General features: G+C 45.3%; 1 protein-coding gene across 5 annotated transcripts in view; it reads right to left on the bottom strand.

Annotated features, from left to right (window-relative positions):
- Window positions 1-21,739, bottom strand: part of ILDR2 (immunoglobulin like domain containing receptor 2) — a 48,694-nt gene that overhangs the window by 8,954 nt on the left and 18,001 nt on the right. For 2 of the 5 annotated variants that reach the window (XM_021402152.1, XM_021402176.1), the window contains exons 4-8: window positions 12,572-12,628; window positions 8,063-8,209; window positions 7,147-7,323; window positions 1,925-2,041; window positions 115-325 (exon numbers count right to left, since the gene is read on the bottom strand). In XM_021402152.1, coding sequence (XP_021257827.1) covers window positions 115-325; window positions 1,925-2,041; window positions 7,147-7,323; window positions 8,063-8,209; window positions 12,572-12,628 — 709 coding nt within the window. The remainder of the gene's footprint in view (window positions 1-114; window positions 326-1,924; window positions 2,042-7,146; window positions 7,324-8,062; window positions 8,210-12,571; window positions 12,629-21,739) is intronic. The other 3 variants (XM_021402145.1, XM_021402159.1, XM_021402169.1) reach the window with 3 other exon arrangements.

Raw genomic sequence — 21,739 nt, 5'->3', positions numbered from 1 at the left:
CTTGCTAGACTGGACTGGGGCAGGAGGAAATGCAGAAAAGCTCCCAGTACATCTGGCCCTTCTCCTTTCTTTATCACTTTTATATAGCAGCCTCCCAAACACAGCACTCCTCACCTGTGCCGGAAACTGTCCCTCTCATCTCTGTAATCAGAGATTGCCTGTGATCTTGATGTGCTGCCCCCACCGATGACTCCTGCCCAGTACTCAGCATCACCATCCAGGTCTTCTGCAGGAGGCAGAGGTTTCCTCCGCGCCTGGCGGTAGGGCTGCCTGAAGTTCAAGTCATCCTCATGCAAAGAGCTGAGCTCAGAGACAGTGTTGTTATCTGCAGGGGAAGTTGTAGAAAATAAGTAAGATAGGCATCACCTAATCGCATATGTAAGGATGAGAGGACAGGAAGTCTGTAGTAAACCTGGCTGCAGCTTTTTCAGAAAGAAGCTAAGCTGCTCTCCATTAGAAAAAAATCAAAACAGAAACCAAAGCCCTCGTCCAAACTCTTGTGCAATCCTGCCTAAGGCTTCTGGATCTCAGTTTGGACATAGAGCTGCTGCCAAACCTACAGGTCTTCTGAGCTAGTAGTGAGCAGCCAGACAGGATATTCCAAGGGTACCTCAAATGGCATCAGATGCCTGCGTTCAGACAGTTGAGTTCAGCCTTCGAGCAGGAATCCCTCCTCAGCCCTGCTCAACCAACACGTGGGAGCTCTCCACCTCCCCAAGGTGGCACAACGTCACAGCAGTTGTGCCACTTCCCCGTTTCCTGGTGTGAGACAGGCTGGCTGTGGATTTGGTCTGATTTGCCCAGTTAAAACAAAAACAGCCCCCTCAAAAAAAAAATAATAATAAAAAGATTTTTTAAAAATGTAAGAGACTGTCTGAATCACTGTCAGTCTTTGCCTCATCAAGCACATTGACATCTGGAGGCCTGACACACCAATCTGGATAGGTCTTTTTATAGTACATCTTGTGGGTGGAGAAGACAGTGTACTGAGCAATGACTGTTTTAGAAGTACATTTAATTTGTTAGTTATGCCTAATCTGTACAAAGCCTTGATTTAATGTCATTCCTCAAAGCCCTTACCTTCATTGATTTGCAGGACCTCACGTTTTAAAAGAGCCTCTACCACTGCTAATGTTTGTTAGCACTGCACAAGTTGGGTGCTGCACGGAGGAACTGAGCCCCTCTCCTGCTGCTGTGTTCTGTGCACAAAACAGACACAGGACAAACAGCGGTGCTGCAAGTCCTCCTCAAAACCCTTCCAATTACTGCACCTCTGTCTCCTAATGCAAGGAAGATCCTCACTTGGGTTTGTACTCTGACACCCCTTAGCGCTCCCTCAGCCTTTATTAATAGAGCCTGCAAGAGGCTATAGGAAAACAGGGAGGAGTTCCATGCAGAAGCTTTCTTGGAGTCACTTTTGCAGGGCAACAACCACTCCAAACTACATTTCTGCATCATTCCAGCCACACTGCGGTCACTGCAGCCCATAAAATGTAATTTCAATAAAATCATCCCTTTTCTATTTTGTCAGGCTGGGAGTTTAGAGGCAGTCGCACTGTAAGACATGTAGAATTTCTAAGGGCTATATCCCCAGTTATTATCACACCTAGAGGTTGGAAAAGGCTCAAGTACAGACCTGGCTTTTCAGACAATGATGACTCAAAAGTTCAATGACTCGACTGGTCAATTTTCGTAATAGTTTGAGTTTCCCACACTTTGTTTACTCTGATGAAGGATGATTAGATAAGAAGCAACTCCTTAAAATCAGAATGTGCCCCCAGATTCCTAAAATCCAGACTTTATCCATCCCAAGCATTATATCCCAGAGGCTTTCAAGACAAAGACAGCTAACTATAAGCTATGAATTTGCAGAGTACTTTTCAGGTCAGTGAAAAAAAAAAATCAAACCATTCTCGCTCCTCACATCGCTCTCGCATCCTCCTCGCTGGGTCAAACTGAGCCAGTTCTTTCTCCACATAGTACAGCACCTTCATGGAGTCCCTTTCCTTGTCAGTCTGGATCCTGTACCCTTTGCGCACTGCTACAGAGAAACGAGAAACAATTAGAGGAAAATGCATTTAAGTTCAAGGAGACTTTCAGCCAATACTGCTTCGATAGCTGAGCTCACGTCTACGGGCAGGTAGGCTGCAGCTTTCAAAACACTGAGTCAGTCCTTGCTTCAGAAGAAATTTGTCTGTAAGGTGGGATGTGAAGTTGTGAGCAGCTGCATCATTTATAAAGTTTGCAGCAACAGCAAAAGTGGCTTGGAAATGCCTAGCCTATAGAACCACATACATCACGTGGTGACACTGCCACAGAGTGATTCCACCTCCTATAGAGGATGGCAGGGAGAAAAGTAGCACTCATTTCCCCTCAGTGAAACAGGAAAGATTTGTCATGGTACGGAGAAGCAGGCCCAGAAGGTCAGGCTGCTTCTATGCAGCATGGGCCGTAAGCCTGCAGGGGAAGCAGGTGGCTTAGCATTTGGGAGCTGTCACTCAGCAGGACCAGCTCATCTCCCCACCCAAGGATTTCTGCTCACACAGGTTGAAGAACATGTGGCAGGAGAAGCTCCACAGGATACAGAAGGAAACATAAAGTCCCATAAAGCACATCACACTGCTTTGAGATTTATACCAAACTCAATTAAGGGGCCAATCAGGTCACTGGGTAACTGAAACTGTTTCCTCTGGCATTCTTTACATGCTCTATTTTACAGAAAAGGTAGGTCTCACACATGCGTTAAGCTCTCAACTTCTGGAATTATTTCATTTGCAGGGGAAGTCTGGACAGCTTTTTTGGCTTAGCTATCTTCCTACATGTAGAAAAGACACGTCTGGAGCTACAGCAGCTCTATCTCCCACAGGTTGGCTCCGAGCACAATTTACGGCTAACCTGGTGACCTCAAGGCAGGCCTACAGCCAGCAAGTAGAAAACTCTGCCTTTTGGAGCACTGAAGAAAATAAGGTTTCTGTAGCAGATTGTTTAAGAAAGGTCTCTGCCCAGGGCTATTCCAAGATGGACAAGAACATGGGTCTAAGTCTAAAAGAGTGAACATTCAAAGCCTCATTGGAGTACTGTCACGAGGATGTCACTTATCACCACAAAATGAACCTGTCTGCCTTGCAAGGGGTTGGTATGCTCCTTTGTATGAACATTGCAGTGTTGCACAAGCATTCCTCTTGAGGCATGATTTTAAGAAACAGTTGGATGGTGGCACTGAGCCAACCCGTTTCTTCCATGTTTTATTCCATACCCCGATGCATCATGCCTTAACATATGAGTTTGATAGTATGCTGCATAGTATGCACTACGTGGGCTGAACAAGGACTTGCCAGCAGTATTTTCAGGCACCTTCTGTCCTCAGTGGCTATGCACGTATCTGTGCACTACTGAATAACCATGCTCTGCCTCAGAAGTGGCTGTGCCATAGAAATGGGTGGAACAATTCCTGTAATAATCCTGCAAATCATTGCAGAATGAAAAGTGCTTTACTGTGGGTTTTGACCATGTGCATGTAAAGCAAATAACTAGATTCTGAAATATTACCTTGTGTATTCGCACTTGCGAAAGGTATTAGGTATTAAAACATAGTACGGGTCTACCACCATTCTGCTTTCAGTGTGTCTCCAGAACAAACCCAGATAGCAGAGCCAATAGCAGTCTGGGTTTAACAGCTTTATCATCACCACAAATGCACGTACAATGACTGAAAATGCACACTGTGACTTACAGAAAGCAAGGAACCCTGTCCCTACCTTCCAAAGCAAAAGGCCAGCACGTCTCTTTGAGCGAGGCTGATGCTATGAGGAAGGACTGGCACAGCATGAGCAACAGCATGGCAAGTTCTCCACTGCCTCACCATTGTAGTTGAGCTCTGGTCTGGTACATTGCCAGGAAAGAAGACTCTTGCAATTCTTCCTATTAATGTGTCTCCCAGGAGCTCAGCTGAGCTACCACCTCATTTTTACACAGGCCAACAACCAGCCATCAGCTGGAAACGACTCGGACCTACTAATAACCTTTGGGGACCTTGAGCTGCAGCTTCCAGACTCTGGCTCAGAGCCAGTGCTCATGCTGAGACTGTGCCAAACATCTATTTGGGCAACATCTATAGCTCCTGAAACTGATGGGAGAATTAGCTAGGCTTCATGATAGCTTCATGCTCGACTTTCTATTGCAGCTATGTATCAAAAGGAAAACTACTTTCTTGGTTAATTCTGCAAGCATCTAGAAATTAACTTTGGAATTAAATCTGCAGAGATTACCATGAGCAGCTCATAAAAAGTATTTTCCATGATAGGTAAGGCATATTTTGTCTCTAGGTTTATTTATTAAATACCTCCAGCAATGATTAAATCCCCTTATTATTCCCTCGTGTGAGAATCAAAGACACTATTGCTTCCTCTTCATACCCTTCTTCTTCTACAAATTGCCAGAATCCTTTAATAACGTCTGCATATTTTTAAGCCTGTCTCAATTATATGGAAATGAAGATGCAGGGATGTTAAACCACCACTCCTTTAAGTCACAAGGAATGGAACGTTCTTCTCTGTTACAGCGCATTTTCTTCTTCTGAACAGTTTATGAATTTCTAATGTTTAATCTGTGTAACTACGGATGTTTTTTTTAATTCTTCTGTGGGTGGAACCAAGTCAGACAAAACTGTAAACTGTTTTCCTCCCCTGAAAGGACAGTGCTACTATTTTTTTCAGGCAAGTGTTGGGAATTAGAAGTGATTTCTCATCCTTCTACACTTTTCATAGGAGAGGTCTGGAGTTCAGCTCTTGGATCAAAGACTTCCCTATGTGCATGGATAAGAGAATCTGTGCAAGAGTCTCCAGGCAACCATTACATTTAAAATAGGCAGAGCATACATCCTAACTTATATGTTGCCAACCATCTTCTAAATATGAGAACTGAAATTTCATTTTTATTTCCTGTTCAGACCTAAGTTTAGGACAGAGTTTCTAAGCTTCACTGGAGCTTTGTCGCATGGTATTTATGTAACTAACTGTAGGCAATTTTTTTAAATATCCCCACACTTTAGCTTGCTCACCAGATGACCTCACAGGGGTCACCCACAAGCACAGAAGCTATCTAAGGCAAAGGCTGCCCTTTGCAGACTGGCAAGACAGGATTACAGAATCCACCAGTCTCCATCCCACAGCACTTCTGATCCCACCGACCAATTTTAAATGAGCTAGACAGAAGGGCTGAAGTCTCAAAGATACCAAGTTTTTACAAGTTTCACATCAGACCTATCCTGGCTATGTGGAAAATGCAGAAACCATAATAGTGCCTCTTCTGAGCAAAGACCTTCGTTATCCATTCAACCATTAACTGTTTTGTTTAGCTTGCTGTGTAGCCAACTAGCAAACACATAGTTTGGAAGAGCGACGTAATTGTTTTCTTTTCTACAGCATCTAATTAGAGGATACGTTGGCATGATGGAGGAGCCTTAGAAGCAAGGAAGAGGATGCAGGTTGATACCGATCTTTCTTATCGGCACAGTTCTAGGAATATATTTTATGTGCCGCCCCCTACACAACAGGAGCACAATCCAGGCTAAAGGTTTGTCCACACTATTACAATAAATATTAATTAAGAAAAATAAAGCGTAAGAAACTGTGCTGTTTCTCTACAACAGTTAAAACTCAGTTTAATAATGTATTACTACTATGGTAACATGGAGTATTACCTGTTAAATCCTGAGTTAAAAGCTTAAGTCTCACCAGTTTGTTTTGGATTATATAATAAATGCATCTTTCTGTGCAATAACCATGGACACCAAGAGCCACTCCATTTTGTTTCCAAACACATCCACTGTTTTATATTCTGCATTTGTGCTCTGCTAGTAAAGCACAGCAGAGATGAGTACTGGGTCTGTGATGTGACACTTACAAAATCCCTCAGGTTCCCACAGCCAACGCCATGCTCTACATGCAGTGACATTTAGCACAAGAGAAAAATAAAAGTAAGCACTGGGTTGTTCCAACAAAGATTTTTCAGTTGGACACATTCTGCTTTGGATCAGTAACTGATTTATTTCCTATTTCAAAATGTTGCATTCCAGGGCTCTGTTTTGATTTCAGTGGGGAAAAACTGTCTGACTGTTGAAGGAAAATACTTCTAGTAATTCTGGAAAGGTTAATTCATCAACTGGGGCAGGGGAAGGATGCAGAAGACTGTTCCAAAGCTTAATTACTTGCGAATGCTACTTGATCGTGTCTTTTTGGAACTGTCTTATCAACACACTGTCATGAGTAAACTTAACAATTGATAATTAGTGCAGTGCTTTGAAATCAGACATGTGGCTGGGTCAATGCCAAACATACTTTGTCAGTACAGAGACTATCCTGGTAAAAGTCACTTCTTCTCCAGAAAGCTTGAGATCAGGCAGCTGCTCTGATCCTGAAATGCTTCATGTGGCTAAATACTTCATACTTCCTGAAGGCAGCTTCCTTCACAGCAGGAGAAGTGACCTCGCACCAAGACAGAGCCACCGTACCAATACGCTATGTCTGACATGGATCCGTAACTCCCTTCTCGTTAGAAGCATTCTGTAACTCATCATTCATAAATGGAAAGGCTGAATAAGCCAGGTGATCTACTGACTTCCATAACATATGAGAAGGGATCCAGCCTCAAATGTTCTTGGGTAGAAATGACAAAGAGGCATGTCCCTGTGCCCAAATTACTACAGGGACAGCACAACATGCTATAGCAGAAACTGCTGCAGGAGGGCAAGCAGTGCCCCACGCAGAGTAGCAAGAGCAGTTTACCAAGACAGTGTAGATTCTAAGGCATTGGCTCTAAGGGCAAAACAGCCACTGCCACTGCTCCCCTGAAACCATTCACCCTTTCTACCCTGCCAAGTGAAGGTTTACTGCCGTAACAAAAGAGGCTCAGAGTGTGGACCTCCCATTCACCACTGGCCTAATTTGGCACTCAAGCTAGTTAGGTACTGATGGCACTAGGAAAGGTTGGACTGCATGGCCCTAAGGGATGCAACTGTCATTGTCAGTGCCAGGATCAAGATGCAGTTTCTCCAGGTTTATCCTGTTCATAGCACTCTAACGATGATGTTCATCCTTCCCTTTCCCAGCCCTGTTCCCAGTAAGCGGACTGAATGCTGCAAATTACCATTTTGGTTTCCTCCGCCGGTGTCACTTGGGGCCAAGGGAGGTGGGTGTGACTTATCCATCAGCACAGCAGGAGACGGGACACCAGCTACAGGAACACTGGGGATGTAGTATGGGCCTGGGATGGAGGAGACTGCAGGAGGGTACCCTGCTTTTGCTGCCTTGCCTGCAACATAAACTGAAAAAGAAAAAGAACACCAGTCAGCATCTCACCAGCATCCTCCAGACACACGATACATGGCAGAAACCTGCAAACCACTGATGCTGGTGACACCCCAGCAGGAGACAACTGGACAAATGAAATGACAGGGACCAATCTGAATTTCTCTAAGCCTCAGAGGGCACTGGGGGAGTTTAAAAATGCACGTGTCAAGTGAACCCTGTAAGACGTCCAGTGACTGAAAGACAACCAGCGTGTCTGAGACAGCATTTCTGCTGCCACAATTTAGTGGCAATTCAGCTTTTGAAACAACTCATGACTCAAGATGCAGGAATGAGGCTCATGAAACTTGACAGATCTGCCTAAGTCTGACTGGGAACCTCGCTGGGTTGCAAGGATTTTGCACTGTTGCAGGGCAGCTGCTTTTCACCATTGGGAAAAAACCTCCCTGGATGGTCTTAGTTCTGCCCCCACAACACTCACTGACATGATGACAACTTTGGAAGAGGAGCGTGACACTACGGAGAAGCAGACACAGCTGCCAAGGCAGGGAGGGCTTGGAAAATAACATTTGTAATTAACTTTGAGCGCTCAACCATTGAGTAATAGGTCAGATGCTTCACTCCCCAGGAACTAGTTCTTCAGTTAAGCAAAGTGCTCAGGGCAAAGGAAGCAACATTTGCAAATTCTCCTCCTGTTCTGCCAGGGAGCAGAAGAGGTAAGAAAGATCTGCACCAGCATGGATGGGGTCACTCACGCGCCCGGGGACAGCAGCAGGACTCAGGGCAGCAGGGGCAGCGGACGTAACAGCAGCAGCTGTGCGGGCAGCACTGGCACCAGCAGATCCCCACCAGGAGGAAGAACAGGAACGCGCCCAGGATCACCAGGCCCACAAAGACCCACTCTGGAAAAAACAGGGAGAAAAAGAAACTCACAGGATTGAACAACACTGAGGAAAGGAATGGCAGCAACATTCTCCCTGCAGAGAGAACAGGGGCAAAACAGGTAGGTGGGACTTTTAGCAAAAGTGGGCTCCCTCCTGGCCTGAGACTGCACTGAAGCAGAAATGCCACACAGCGGTGAGAACCAGAGCTACTGGAATGTGATTCCTTCCCGCCTGAGAAGGAGCAAGAGCTCTGTTTTCCCCAGACGGAAACCCTTTGTCCCAGAGCAGACCTGTATGAATGCTGCAAGATGTGCTCCATTAGCATTTGGGCCTCATCTAAAACTCATTCTTCCTGCCCATGTTCATGCCCTGCTTGTGTGCTTGTTCCCTAACTATACTCTAATTTTAATGGGACAAACGATGGTGAAAAGCAGGCTATAAATAGTCCAGTAAATGAGCCAGGCCTGCCCCTTCGCAACTAGGCCCACGCACACAATTATTCTTTTGAATGTGCTGAACGAACATCCTATTCAGGCGCTGCAGCCAGCCAGGAAACCTAACAACCGCTCTTTTTTTTTCATTTTTGCTGAAGCCTCACTTGAAGTCTGTACAAGCGACGAGGTAGAAGAGCTGGTCCACAAAAATCACGACGGGGTTTTTATCGCCTCCGTTTACACGATGTGGGAAGGGGAGCAAGAAAAGGTGTCTCAAACTCTGCTGTGGGAAACCTGAAGCAGCAGGAGCCGTGATGAGGACAGGTGCCTGGCCCGCAGTGGGGCAGCTCCCAGCTCCGTGTCCAACCACTCTGCACTGCACAGGGCATGGTGTGCACAAAGATGCACATGCCCCAACACAGCTGCCCCCTGGATGAGGGGAATGGTCAACGAACACATCCAGACCAAAGAATTTCAAGACTTCGAACGTACAGGAGGCCTGCTTTGCAGCAGAGGGATGTAACTGCCTAACCAGAACTGCTGGTGAGAGAAAACCTGCTGGGAAGGCATTCAGGGGTTCCCAGGTGGTTGTCTGGCCACGTTGGAAAGCTGCTAAGAAGGCAAAGAAAGAAGTGGTAGGATTGCTCGGCCATGGAAAAAGCAGCAGACCGCTCTTTCTGAGTAGAAGTCAAGCGTTCACTACAGGGCCTCCCAGTACACTGTTATTTAAGCTGCGGAAGGTTGCTAGAAGGATTGCAGTGTGAGTACAGAATCACACTGGATAAATACAGTACCTCTGGGTCCCTGAGCTGAAAAGGCCAGGAAAGGCGCTCAGCTCAGAACAACCAAAATGCAAGATTTGTCTAGCTCTTAGTTTTTAAAATGCAAAGATGAGAAATCTCATTTTTGATTCATTCAGAGCATTCTGCTTGAACAGAAATAATTTCTTTTGTTGGCATTTTTCCTTATCCTTTTACAAACGACTGCATTTATTAAATGCGATTTTTAATTTCAAACTTCCTTTAAAATTCCTTTCAAATTTCCTTTAAAAAATGTCAGTGAAAGATCTGGCATTTACAAATCAAAACACTTCATTTCAGAAGTGTAAAGTGAAATGTTTTACGTTTTTTGAATACTTTATTTCACTCTTGGCTGAAACAGCTGAATTTCATTTAAATTTGCATAAATTTTGGCCCTTGTGGATTTTTTTTTTTTTTTTTTTTGTGAAGTTAGTTTAAGTTGAGGAAAAAAAAACCGCTAATGAATAAGGAAGTGACGGGAGGGAAGCATTCATGAATGGAATAGTAACAGCTGATAGGAAATTACTAGTGCAGCTCCTCAGGTACCGGTTCTAGGAAGCATCTTATTGTTCTCCTGAATGACTTTGACAGAAAATAAGAATGTGTTAATGCAGCTTGAGAATAAGAGGTAGCGAAGCATAGTCAACAAAGACTGAGATGTCTTACAGAAAGGGCAAGTTGTCCTTGGATCTACATTAAGACACATGAAACATGATGACATGCTGAATTTCAAGGTATGCAACAATAATTGCAAGGTCGTGTTATCAAGGATCAAGGACAGTTTCTGCAGTGATGAGGACCGCGTTACTCGAAAACAACCGAAAAAGAGAGGACTATTCCACCATAGGACAACTGCAACCACTTACGTTATATCTACAAAAAAGCAAAAGTAATCCAGTGCCCGATAGAGGAGGAATTTCCAGGAGTGCTGAGGAATGCTTTTATACGAGGGTTCGATCTGATTCCATCTGAAACTACTGACGTTATACAGCTCTGGTCATCTTTGTACAAGAAGAGATTGACTCAGGCTGGAGCTGATGCAAAGCAAAGATTCAAGAGCGATGAAGGGATTTGCCAGGCTGCCTTGCACAGTGACAGCAGAAGCTTGCTGCATTAGTCCACCAAAAAGAAGGCTGAGAGCAGGCATAGCTGCTGCCTGGAAATATACTAGGAGGATGAATGCTAGGGGGAAAAACAGGCATTATAGTTAAAGGTCCTAAATAAACAAGTGTAAACAGGCTATGAGCAATACAGATAGAAGCTAGAAGCAGCGTATCAAAGAAAGACATCCAGTGGGAGAGAGAAAGGACAAAATCAGGCTACTCTTAAATTTGCTAAGCTTACGAGAAGCATAAAATCACAAGATGCTGGAGATAGCAAGTAAGATAGAGAGCCGGACTATTTCTTCCAGTCGTGTATTTCCTCATCTCTGCCACTCCGAACAGGACAACAGCTCAGAGGCTTCTTTTGTCATGTTCCTGTCGAAATACAGCATTGCATGATGGAAGTGGCCAGCCACAGCTACACAATGAAGTGCAGGTGTCAGGTCTCCAGAGCTATTAGTGAACTCTTCACTAACAAAAGATAAAAAGATAAAGGGACAAAAGCCCGGTAGAGGAAAAAAAATAGCAAGTTCACTGTAATGTACCTGTGGTCCTTCTGAAAATGTTCTAGGAGTATAAAAAGATGTCAGATTAGTACGCGCTTTATGCACTGCAATATATTCACTCAGCACCAGAAGAAGATACTTGAAATCCACATCCTGGTCACAGGGACCTATGAGTCAGGATTTGATCTCACAGAAAGTTAGACCATTTTCCTTCTGTGATTAGGTCAAGAAAGCAGTAAAAGAGCCCGCTGGCTCCTCCTTAATGCACAAAACTGGGACTTCAAACAGCTTTACCTGCAATTCCCTAATCCTTGCTGTAGCAACCATTACCTTCTCACAGCTCCTCCAGAAACAACTGCGTAACCCTGAGATTTAAACATTTACCAAGTTGAAATACTATGTGGCCTCACTGTCTAAAAACCACTGGTTTGCGTTTAAGAGCATCTGATTTTGTTTATTTAGATTATGTGTGGATTGCCACTGCCTTTTCTGTTTTCTTCTTGTTTATACGCACGCAGTGAGGATACCAGAAAATTACCTGGTCAACACACAGGAATTTTATACCCATTCAGTAAGACTATAAACAGTGAAAAATAGTGTTAGGAAACAGAATCAATCTCTATCTATGCTGAAAACACCAATCCCTCTCCTGCCATGCTTTTTCAAGGGAGCTTTGGGTTACTTCAGAGGTGGGGGAGTATCTGCCTTCTCTGCATTTGCATCTCTGGGACAGCTTTGAAAATAGCTTCACACATTTATGTGGAGATGTATTTTTGCACAAACGTGTGAAAGAATGCCTTCTTGGGCACTGTCAGGGGATGATCATGACTCTGGGGCTAAATGTTCCCACAGCTCTTCCCTCTCAAGGACAATGTGTTGCTGTTCCTTCTTTAAGGAGCGCCAGAATTGGCGGCTCTTGTTAGTTCGGCTTGTGAGGGATTTGTCATGGGCAGAGAGCTCTCACAGCCGCTCCAACCACCTGGTGTTACCTAGATAATGCCTTGGCCACGCAGCACAAGAGGGACTGTGCCACCAACGTGTCACTAGCCAGTGCTCTATTGCTAGCACCTCCTGCGCTACCATCTGTGGCGATGGCTGTATCAGTACCCGCAGCACACAGCGAGGGAGGGGAAGCTCCTAGCGAGCTAGGGCGGCTGACACACAGAGCCATATGGGCACACGACGCTGTCGGGGTCTTTGCAGGCTGGAGCAGTGTTACCTTTGCTTTAGCAGAGAGCTTGATACAAAACCTCTTCTGAACAGTGCTGGAATTTCTGCTGTCACGCTGATCCTGGCAGGGCATTAATATCTCTATGGGTCACCTCCTAGAACACCCGTTCCCCTCCCCGATCCCGGATTCACTCCTCAGTTTTCAACCCAACACACATTCCCAGTAAGCAACAAGTTTTTTTTCCTTTTCTTCCCCAGATAAAATACACATGGGACTAAAATGCACACCACATAAAAGATGCTGCAGAAGGATAAACAGACAAGATGACAGAAGACTGGGTAATTAATGGGTGAAATGGCTGAATACCTGGCATAATCTCCACAGCAAAACTGGGCAAGAGATCAGCAAGCAGCCCTGTCCTGCCTAGAAAAGACAGAAGGAGGAGAACAAGGAGAGAGGTTACTGCAAGAAAAACACACTTCCCAGCCCCTGCCTTAGCTTCCAGTCCCCTTCCTCATCAGCCCACTTGCATTCCTGTCAACCACAGACGTCGCCACACTCAATGCCTGGTGTCTGCCTCTGCATCTTTTCCATTTCTCTGGCCTTGCACTTTGTCTTCATCAGCAGAGCTGCAGCAGGAGGAATAATCTGAAGCTGAGTTGCTCTGATTTAGGCACAAAATGACAAGAATAGGGAGGTCTCCTCGGTGTAATTACAAGGTAGTATCTTGCTGGAGTTATGCTCTGCACACACAAAAAGCTCCTGGACGTGCACAACAGCCCTCAAATAGAAGAATTTGGTTTACTTTAAAAATATACATATGTAGTTTGAACGGATCTGAAACACCTTTAGTGCAAGGCCCTTGATAAGTCAGTCACATGCATTTGACACCTGCGGCTGAGGCTGTCCGTGTGGGGCTCTGCAGCTTCAGAGACAGCTCCAGGAAAGGAATCTTGAAGCATGACTGTGAGTATATGCCACTTATTTCACGATGCACAAGCAACTTGATGAGATTGTATAATATGAAGTGAACCCTCAAGTGAAGCAAATTAACCAGAGAAGGATTCCAATACAATATCATAGAATCACTTTGCAAAAGAAAACAAACAAACAAACAAACTGATTTTACTTTTAATTTATAAATGAATACAAAAAAAATCCAAGCTCCATGGCAGCTTGGGGCCTATTTGTTTTGGCACTGAGTGTCTGGGATATTTCTAATACACAGCAAACATCCTACACAGTGTTCAGCTATAATTTACACACATCTATGCATTGGCAGAATATGACTGTGTGCATCTGTGCTTTGTGCTCCTTTAAATTGCACCAGGTTTGTGCTTGGTTTTTTAACAACATGCATAAGGTAGGAGAGCTGCACTTGAGAGAGAGGAATGTTGTGGATGGACTGTACCAAAGCCAGCTAAGGGCTAGCCAGTGCAAAGGCTACCCCACACATCCTTCAGGTCCAGCAGTGTTCAGAGACAATGATGAATTGGATCCCAAATTCCTTGGACTCTAGCCTGCCCTTGAAGCGTGTTATAATAAAAGACATTGCCACTCTCCGCTTTCCTTAAATGCTTCAGCAGAGCTTCTGTAGATATAAAAAAAATCCACCACGATGCCTGCTGGAGCCATAATAAACATCCTCTGAATGTAGGCAGTGCTTTGCAAACAGTTGCAACTCATCAAAGCTGTCTAGTGCTCACTGTAACACCATCATGGGTGCTCCTGAAGCCTTAGCAAAAGACACAATGTTGAGCATTCAGACAATTGCTCCTCATTTACTACTTTGAAAAGGACTCCTGCCACCAACATACTGCAATATTTTAATCTACAGATGCAGTTTCATGACACTGATAGCAGAAAGGATCAACTGTCCAGACTGCTCACAGCTAGCTTATTATACAGAAGTACTTATATATGCCTTCTGTTCTCTAAAGATGGGCATGCACATAATACGTGCAGGGTAGGTCCTGTGTGTTACAGTCCAAGACCAACAGCAGGCATCAATGGACAAACAACTAGAGGTGAACAGCTAATGCGAGGCTTGGATTTGCAATCCCAGTGGTAAGGTAGTGACAGCTCTACAGAGCAGAAGCTCCATCTCACAAGTCCAGGTAGCCATGCTTTGTTTTGAACCTATCCTAAAAGTTAGTGAGGCACTGGAACTGGTTGATCAGAGAGATGGTGGATGCCCTGTCCCTAGAGATACCCAAGGTCAGGCTGGACAGGGCTCTGAGCACCTGATCGAGCTGCAGGTGCCCCTGTTCATTGCAGGGGAGATGGACCACATGGCCTTTAAGGGTCCCTTCCAACTCAAATGATGCTATGATAAAAGCCTCAACTCCTGCACTTGCTGGGGCTTACAGTGCCTCGTGATCCTCCAGATGAAGCATACACTCAAGAGGGAAGAAGCATCCCCCAAATCAATAGTGCTGTGAAGACTCAGTAACTCATGATAAAGACAACCAAAGCACTTTTCCTACGCTACCTACAACCAGTCATTGTTTCCCTGTCTGTGCAGCCTGTTTCAGTCCTGCTGGGCACCTGCTGCGGGAGTTGCTGTCCCAGCCTCGTGGGCCTCACTGTTACCTGTGAGGGAGTTCACTAAGTCCTCACAGGAGGGCTGCCCCCCAGCCTCAGCTCTGGGCAGCTGTGCCCCCACCAGCTTCCACTTCATCTCAGCTCTCCCCGTTTCCCTCCCAGACGAATTCCCTGACAACCCTTCCCCCCACTACTGCTCTGCTCAGGGCCAGATAGTCCAGGCCAGGCCTGGCCACAGGCCGGGTTACCACAGTGACGGGAGGCTCCTGGCGGTGCCCCTCACAGAGGCTGACTTCCCTCCACACCACCAGCAACAGAAACCTAGGAAGGAACCATGACTGCCAAGCTGCAGCATGACTCCATCCACAAAGACTACATGTCTTCCGTGCAGCCTCCCAACACTGAACTCCCTGCAGGCACCACTGAATGAAAGACGGAATAGGGGATACAGAGGACAGTCCTGTTTACCAGGGTCATCCCACGTGGCTCTGCTCGAGCCAGGAGCTTGTCCTCATGCGAACACAGATCTGGGACACATTCCCATCTCTGTTCCCACAGAAGGCACCCCGCACGCCCTAGGCCTCAGCGGGCCCCAGCACAGAGGCAAGCCACCAGCCCCCACCTTGTGACAGCACAGCACAGCGGGAGAGGTGGAGGAGAGACAGGAGGGGAAAGCTGAGGGGTGCAGAGCAGGTCCCGATGGCATGGAGGTACAGGGGTGTGGGTGAGGACAGAGGCTAATAGGCAAGAGAAGGGTGGGCTAGAGTAGGAGGGCACAAATAGCAGTGGAGCAGGAAGAAGCGGGAGTCAAGCAGTTACTTAGCAAGAGCCTGCAGAGAAAAGACATGAAAATAATAAGTGCTTAGCCAAAAGGGAACAATGGCAGGAATAAAGTAGGCGCAGGTGCAGTCAGGACCATGGCAATTGGATAAATATGAGAACATGGTAAATACTGGCAATTGCATCAATGCAATACGTATCTGGTAAATGCAAGAATAACCACTGAACTGGTTTCCTGCTGGGGGCTGCCTCCGCAGCTCCACCTGCAGCTGTGGGACCACAGGAGGCAGCAGCTGCAGAGGGAACAATTTCTCCCTCAGAGGCAGAAGGATCTGCCAAGCTGTGTCACAACCAGAGGCCCTGGCACGGGACACAGCTCTGGGGGGGACAGAAAGCACCAGAGAGTAAGCGTGGCACTTGTAAATCCACCACTTTTCCAGGGAAGCTGCTGTGAGATTTATTGGGACAGCACGGCTCTCTGTAGCAAGTTACTTCGCAGGAAACTTTACCCTTCCTTCCCATCCGTCCCTTCCCTCTGTCAATTGGAGGGAGAACAGCAGCAGCCCTTTTTGGAGATCAAAGTTTTAGCAGGGAACAAAGACCTCCAAGGAGGCTGTTGCCATGGCGACCTTAGTAAGGGAGGCCTTTAATCACACCAGCCTCCTTTGTGACCAGCATGTGGCTGTCGCTGGCAAATAAGAAGGAAAAGAGGGGTAAAAAAAATCCTAGGCAACAAGTAGCGCTCCTAAATGGTGTGAAATAAAGAACTACCGAGTCTCCTGGCCTAGGACGAGCGAGAGAGAGAGGACTGGAGCTGATTACAAAGGAGGCAGTGCCCAAGGAGGACTGCGCTGGGGGTGGGGAGGCCGGCGGCCTTCCTTGCGCCCAGGCCTTTGCCAGCTTTCCCAGCACTGCTCCCGCCTGCTGGAATTGCCTGCCCTCAGGGTCAGAGAGCCCTTGCTGTGAAGGTGCCCGCGGACACCTCCCGGCTGAGACCTGGCCCTCTCACCCCCAGCACACAGCCAGTGGCACTGACATCCCCGCCAGCGCTGTGACCAAGTGCTGGCTCAGATGCTGCCGGCAGCCTCTCAGCCAAACACAGAGAATCCTGAAACAGCCCTCTTGTCAGGGAAAATTTTGCCAAGAACTTTTCCATCCCCAAAACCACATCAACTTTTATTATACAGTCTCTCCCGGCCCACAACCTGCCTATATTTATACCAGGTATTGAGTTATTTTGCTAAGTAAGAGCCATCTAATTAGCACTGCGTGCCATACACACACATCCCAGGAGAGATTTATCCTCTCTGAAAGCCGATGCATGTCTCTATTAGCACATTAAGTACTGTGCGAAATGCTGTGTGTGTACACATCTACTTCCATTCCTACCTACAGGTATTAGACATGACAAATTTTGGTTTTAGACTGTGTGAGTATTGGCTGGTAATATAAACCACCAAAGATCTCTAAGATGATGAGCGGCTGGGAGCACTTCCCATATGAGGAAAGGGTAGGAAATCTGGGACTGTTCAGCGTGGAGGAGAGAAGGCTGAGGGGGAATCTTATCGCTGTTTTTAAACATCTAAATTGCTGGAGCCATTGGATGGGGCCAGACTCTTTCCAGTGGTACCCAGCAACAGGTCAAGGGGCAATGGGCACAAACTGGAGCACAGGAAGTTCCATATAAACACAAGGAAGAACTTTACTGTGAGGGTGACAGAGCCTTGCAGCAAGCTGCCCAGAGAGGTGATGAAGTCTCCTCTGGAGATATTCAAGACCTGTCTGGATGCTTTTCTGTGTGACATGCTGTAGGGAACTGCTTTAGCAGGGGGACTGGACTGGATGATCTCCAGAGGTCCCTTCCAACCCCTATGGTTCTGTGATTTCAGTTTACCCATCAGCTAAATTTTAGCTGACTTCAGAAATTAAGAAAAACCCATGGGCTAATTGTTGGTTTTTAAAATATAGTATCATAGAAGCTGAGGCTGAAGCTTCTACAAGATCAATTATAAAATAATATTTCACTAATGTATCATTTATGCAGCACTGGCTGCTGAACTGGCTGGAGAAAAAGTAGGCAACAGCTGCCTACAAAGCACAAAGTTCATCAACCAAAGTATCAAACCAACAACTGAAATTAGTGAAACACTTTGCTGCCTCTTCCAGGAACTTGAAATGTTCTTGGGAATGAAGCCACTACATCTTGAAGGATGTCCCTGGAAGTGTTCAAGGCCAAGCTAGATAAAGCCCCAGGCAACCCGATCTAGTGGGTGGCCACCCTGCCCACAGCAGGAGGGTTGGAACTAGATGACCTTTGAGGTCTGTAGTAGAAATGCTAAGCCATGGCTTGAACCAGTGATTAAGCGCCTGGTAGGAGGGCAGGGCCAAGCCTGGGGAGCTCAGGTGCATCCAATGTACCTGAGTGACTGGAAGGGCTGGAGCCAGGATCCACCCCTTCCAGACCTCAATTAAGGGTTGGCAGCAGAGGTGAGAGTATCTCATCTGGAGATTCCTACCTCCCTGAGGACCTTATAGGCCTTCTCAGGGTTAGCAGTTTCTTTCTCTTATTTCTTTGCCTACTGCTATTGCATCTAAGCAGATCCCTACTTGCTGTAGCTTAAGTCCTTGCTGCTCTGCCATCTTATTATGCTTTTTATTATGTTACAGGTCCCTTCCACACCATTTGAGGATTCTACATCTAAGCTACACACAATCTGGTAATGCTAACATTCCTGAGCTTGCACAGACCTATGCATTTCAGGGCAGCTGCTGTGCCTGGCTACACCTACACCATCGCTCTATAGAGGTAAAAGCCTGGGAAGGGAGCAGTAATAGATCTCAGGATCCTCCACCTGATGCATAAATTCTGGCTCTCAGAAAAACTAATTAGGTACCATGCAATTAAGCTTGACTGCTTCCTGATGTGCGCTGGGTCACCTAGGATGGAGTATCTCCTGACACTGCTCTGTGCTTCTGATTTGAAAGTAACTCCAGGCACCCTGCATCCATGCACTGGTGCACTTGCAGTTTCCTTCAACAAAGTCTATATGGATGTACTCATATAAAAAGCAGTGCATAGATGCTATGAATAATGACTTGATTCATAGCACTGCTTCTGTGTTTCCTGAACCAGGTCACTCAACTGCTAGCTACTAAGATAGAGAACAGACTTTCTGAAATCTAGGATTCAGCTTTTTTTGGTTCAATTATATATCAGTTCTTAAAAAAAAAAAGTACAAAGTTGCAAACGAATTCACCAGCCCAGCTGCAATGTCAGCAAAGAGTTCTAAAATACTAGTAAGATATGAGTGTGGAATGCATTGTTTGACCCCTGTTGCACATTTCCTAAGCTCTAAACTAGCAAAAGAAGAGTTCATACCATTTCTGTCCGGAGTTTCCAAACCAAAATACAAATATTTGACAAATAAAAGTATAACAACACTTTAAATTGAAATTATTTTCTCTCTCTACAATAGGTTCACCCTCTTTCTGTGTTCCTGAGGCACAGAGATTACTATCCCTCTTCCCTTGCCTGCACTGATTTCCTTAGAGAGGGTTGAAGTCCCTGATGAGGCAAAACCTACTGAACGGTCTTTCCAGTAAAGTACATAAGCACATGCTTAACATCAGGTACGCTTTATAAATCCTATCAGCTTTGCTGAGTATGAATGGATGTACATAAATGTTTACGCACTTTTCTGAAACATGTGCCGTCTTCACTTCAAGCCTGGGATTCTCTGATGCTACCTAGAGTTGTCCAGATTGTGCATGCGCCAGTGTGATATGTACAGGTGACAAAGCTCAATATGCAATCCCATCATGGCCTAGGCAGACTGGCTACTGAGACTTCCTTAGAAAATGGCAGAATAAAGCCAGAAGCCTCTGCAATTTTTTCTCTAAGGAAAAAAAAAGGAATACTGTAACTTAATCAGGTTTGGGATTTGGCCCCAAGTTGTGACAAAGCAGCTTTTGACCAAAATCGAACATTGCATTTCAGCAGGATCCTCTACTTTTAGCTAAGTAAGTTTCTACCTAGTGGTAGTGTCAGTAAATAGGTATCTACCACTTTTGCTTCTCCAGCCTTCCAAGTTTGTAAGTGAGATTAAGATTCCCTGCTAAGCAGCATCTTTATCTAACCTAGATTGACTTTACATCTTGGTATTAACAAGAAACAATTAGAAGAGAAATCTTCCTGTTTCCTTTTCCATTCTGATTTTTGTTTTTCCACTCTGAAGAAGTAAATATGTAGAACATTCTCTACACAAAATTCTAAACTAGGCTTAAACCATTCAGCAGCCTCAAAATAAGCAATGTAAATTATATATGAAAGACCACTGCCAGCATGAAGCAAACAGCCATGTGCTGTGGGAATGGCAGTGTCCACAAGAGGTATTATCTGTCTGCTGCTCCAAGGAACAAGGAGCAGCAAGTTCCACCCAAAGAGCAGCAAACAAAAACCTCTTACCACGCACCTCTAGGGCTACCGAAGTGCTCAGATCTACATCTATATTGCTATCTCTGTAAATCACTAATACCTCATGAAGTAATGAGATGATATAAAAAAAAAAAAGTCCCAGAAGATAGCAAGATAGAAGACACAGTATTTTTGCCACTGGCTGCCTTCTCCACCTCCTCCTCTAGCCATCACTGAGGAGAAGTAAAGGAAAAGGAAGGAAGAAATACCAGCACAGGCAGAAGACGACTGAAGTGGGAAGGAAGGAAGGAAGATAGGTGGGTAACCTGGACTCACTCTGAAAGCTGGAAAGTTGCCTCTATACGCATTACCCAGAAGAAATACACACAAGCTGCACCAAACAGCATGAAGCAGAACAAAGTATGCCCATAGTAAGTATGCCTTCATGCTGCTGCCAAACTTAGCAGAGGGCTGTGCAAGGTCAGACCCAAAGGCTGTAGCGAACAGAAAATCTGATGCAGTCAAGGTAACACAGCCTAACCACCATGTTTCCTCTCAGCATAACCACAATGACCTGTGGCCAGAAGCATCATCAGGCTGGCTTCAGAGAAGGGAATTTCTTTGTTCTCCCCCTACCACAGTCTTCTGTACATGCTGAAAACCAGATTCTTCCTGTTACCATGGTACTGCATCATCACTGGTGTCTAAGCACAATTGCAGATACAGATAAGACCAAATCGTGGCAAGGAAGGTGAAGAAAGGACAAAATCCAGCAGTCCACCACCACACAGTTACAGTTGAGGAGGCTATGTAATAGCTACAACTTCACATGGCAGAGAGCTCCACACGGACTAACGCAGGTTATCTTGGATTTGGTATAATTAGTGTATGATACACAACCATATTGTGAATTTAGATAGGAGTATTAACATTGTTTTCTGTAGGGATCCATTCTGTCACCTGACAGACATCTGAAGGAATGAGTAGAGGAGATAGCACCGTCCCTAACCCAAACCATTCAATCTAGTTTATTTTGTGATGACAAATACAGCTCTAAATATAAATGTCAAATTCTCACCTGAGTCTTGTTTGTCAAGTGCCCTTGATCTCATGTTCTATGCCTCTAAGTATCACAATGAACTGCAGGCCCAAGCTTTCTAACATTTCCTTCATGGGATGTACAGATCTGTCAGCCCAAAAACTCATACAAACATGATGACCAGACAAACATGCATTGGTGTCAGCAGATCTTAAGGTAATTAGAGAAATCTCATCATACCCTTCTGGAACAGTATAGTACTACAGCTGGCTCAAGCAAACTCAAACACTCCCAACAGGTCCAGTTCCACTCTGCTTTTCTCCTGTAGCTGAGATGGGTGTTTTCTTTTGACTTATAAACTGAACTGGACTGTAAAAGCCATAGCTGAAACCAAAACTTGCAAACAGGCAAAAACCTGATCCTATTGACCACACTGCATAAGGAAACCTAAGAGACACATGCATATTGCAGAGAGGACACGTCCTTTTAGTGGCAGTATTGGCTTAGACCTGATTGGAGGTGATCATGAAACTGTACCTCTAAGTGTATAAGTACAACTAAGCAAGAAGAAAAATATCCCAAACTGCCATGCTCAAGCAAATAAACACAGTGCTTTTTGACATTCCCACAGCTCAGAGAAGTAGGACCAAGGGAAGGTTAAAAGACTGCAAAAGTGTATGATTTGATATCTTCTGAGTGAAAGACTTGTTCTCAAGTGTTCACTTTTCCACAAGTTTATTGTTTTATGCCTTAAGAA

The sequence above is a fragment of the Numida meleagris genome, chromosome 1 (genome assembly GCF_002078875.1).
Source record: "Numida meleagris isolate 19003 breed g44 Domestic line chromosome 1, NumMel1.0, whole genome shotgun sequence".
Taxonomy (NCBI): domain Eukaryota; kingdom Metazoa; phylum Chordata; class Aves; order Galliformes; family Numididae; genus Numida; species Numida meleagris.
Note: the sequence above shows the minus strand (reverse complement) of the source record. Positions and strands in the feature narration are given on the sequence as shown.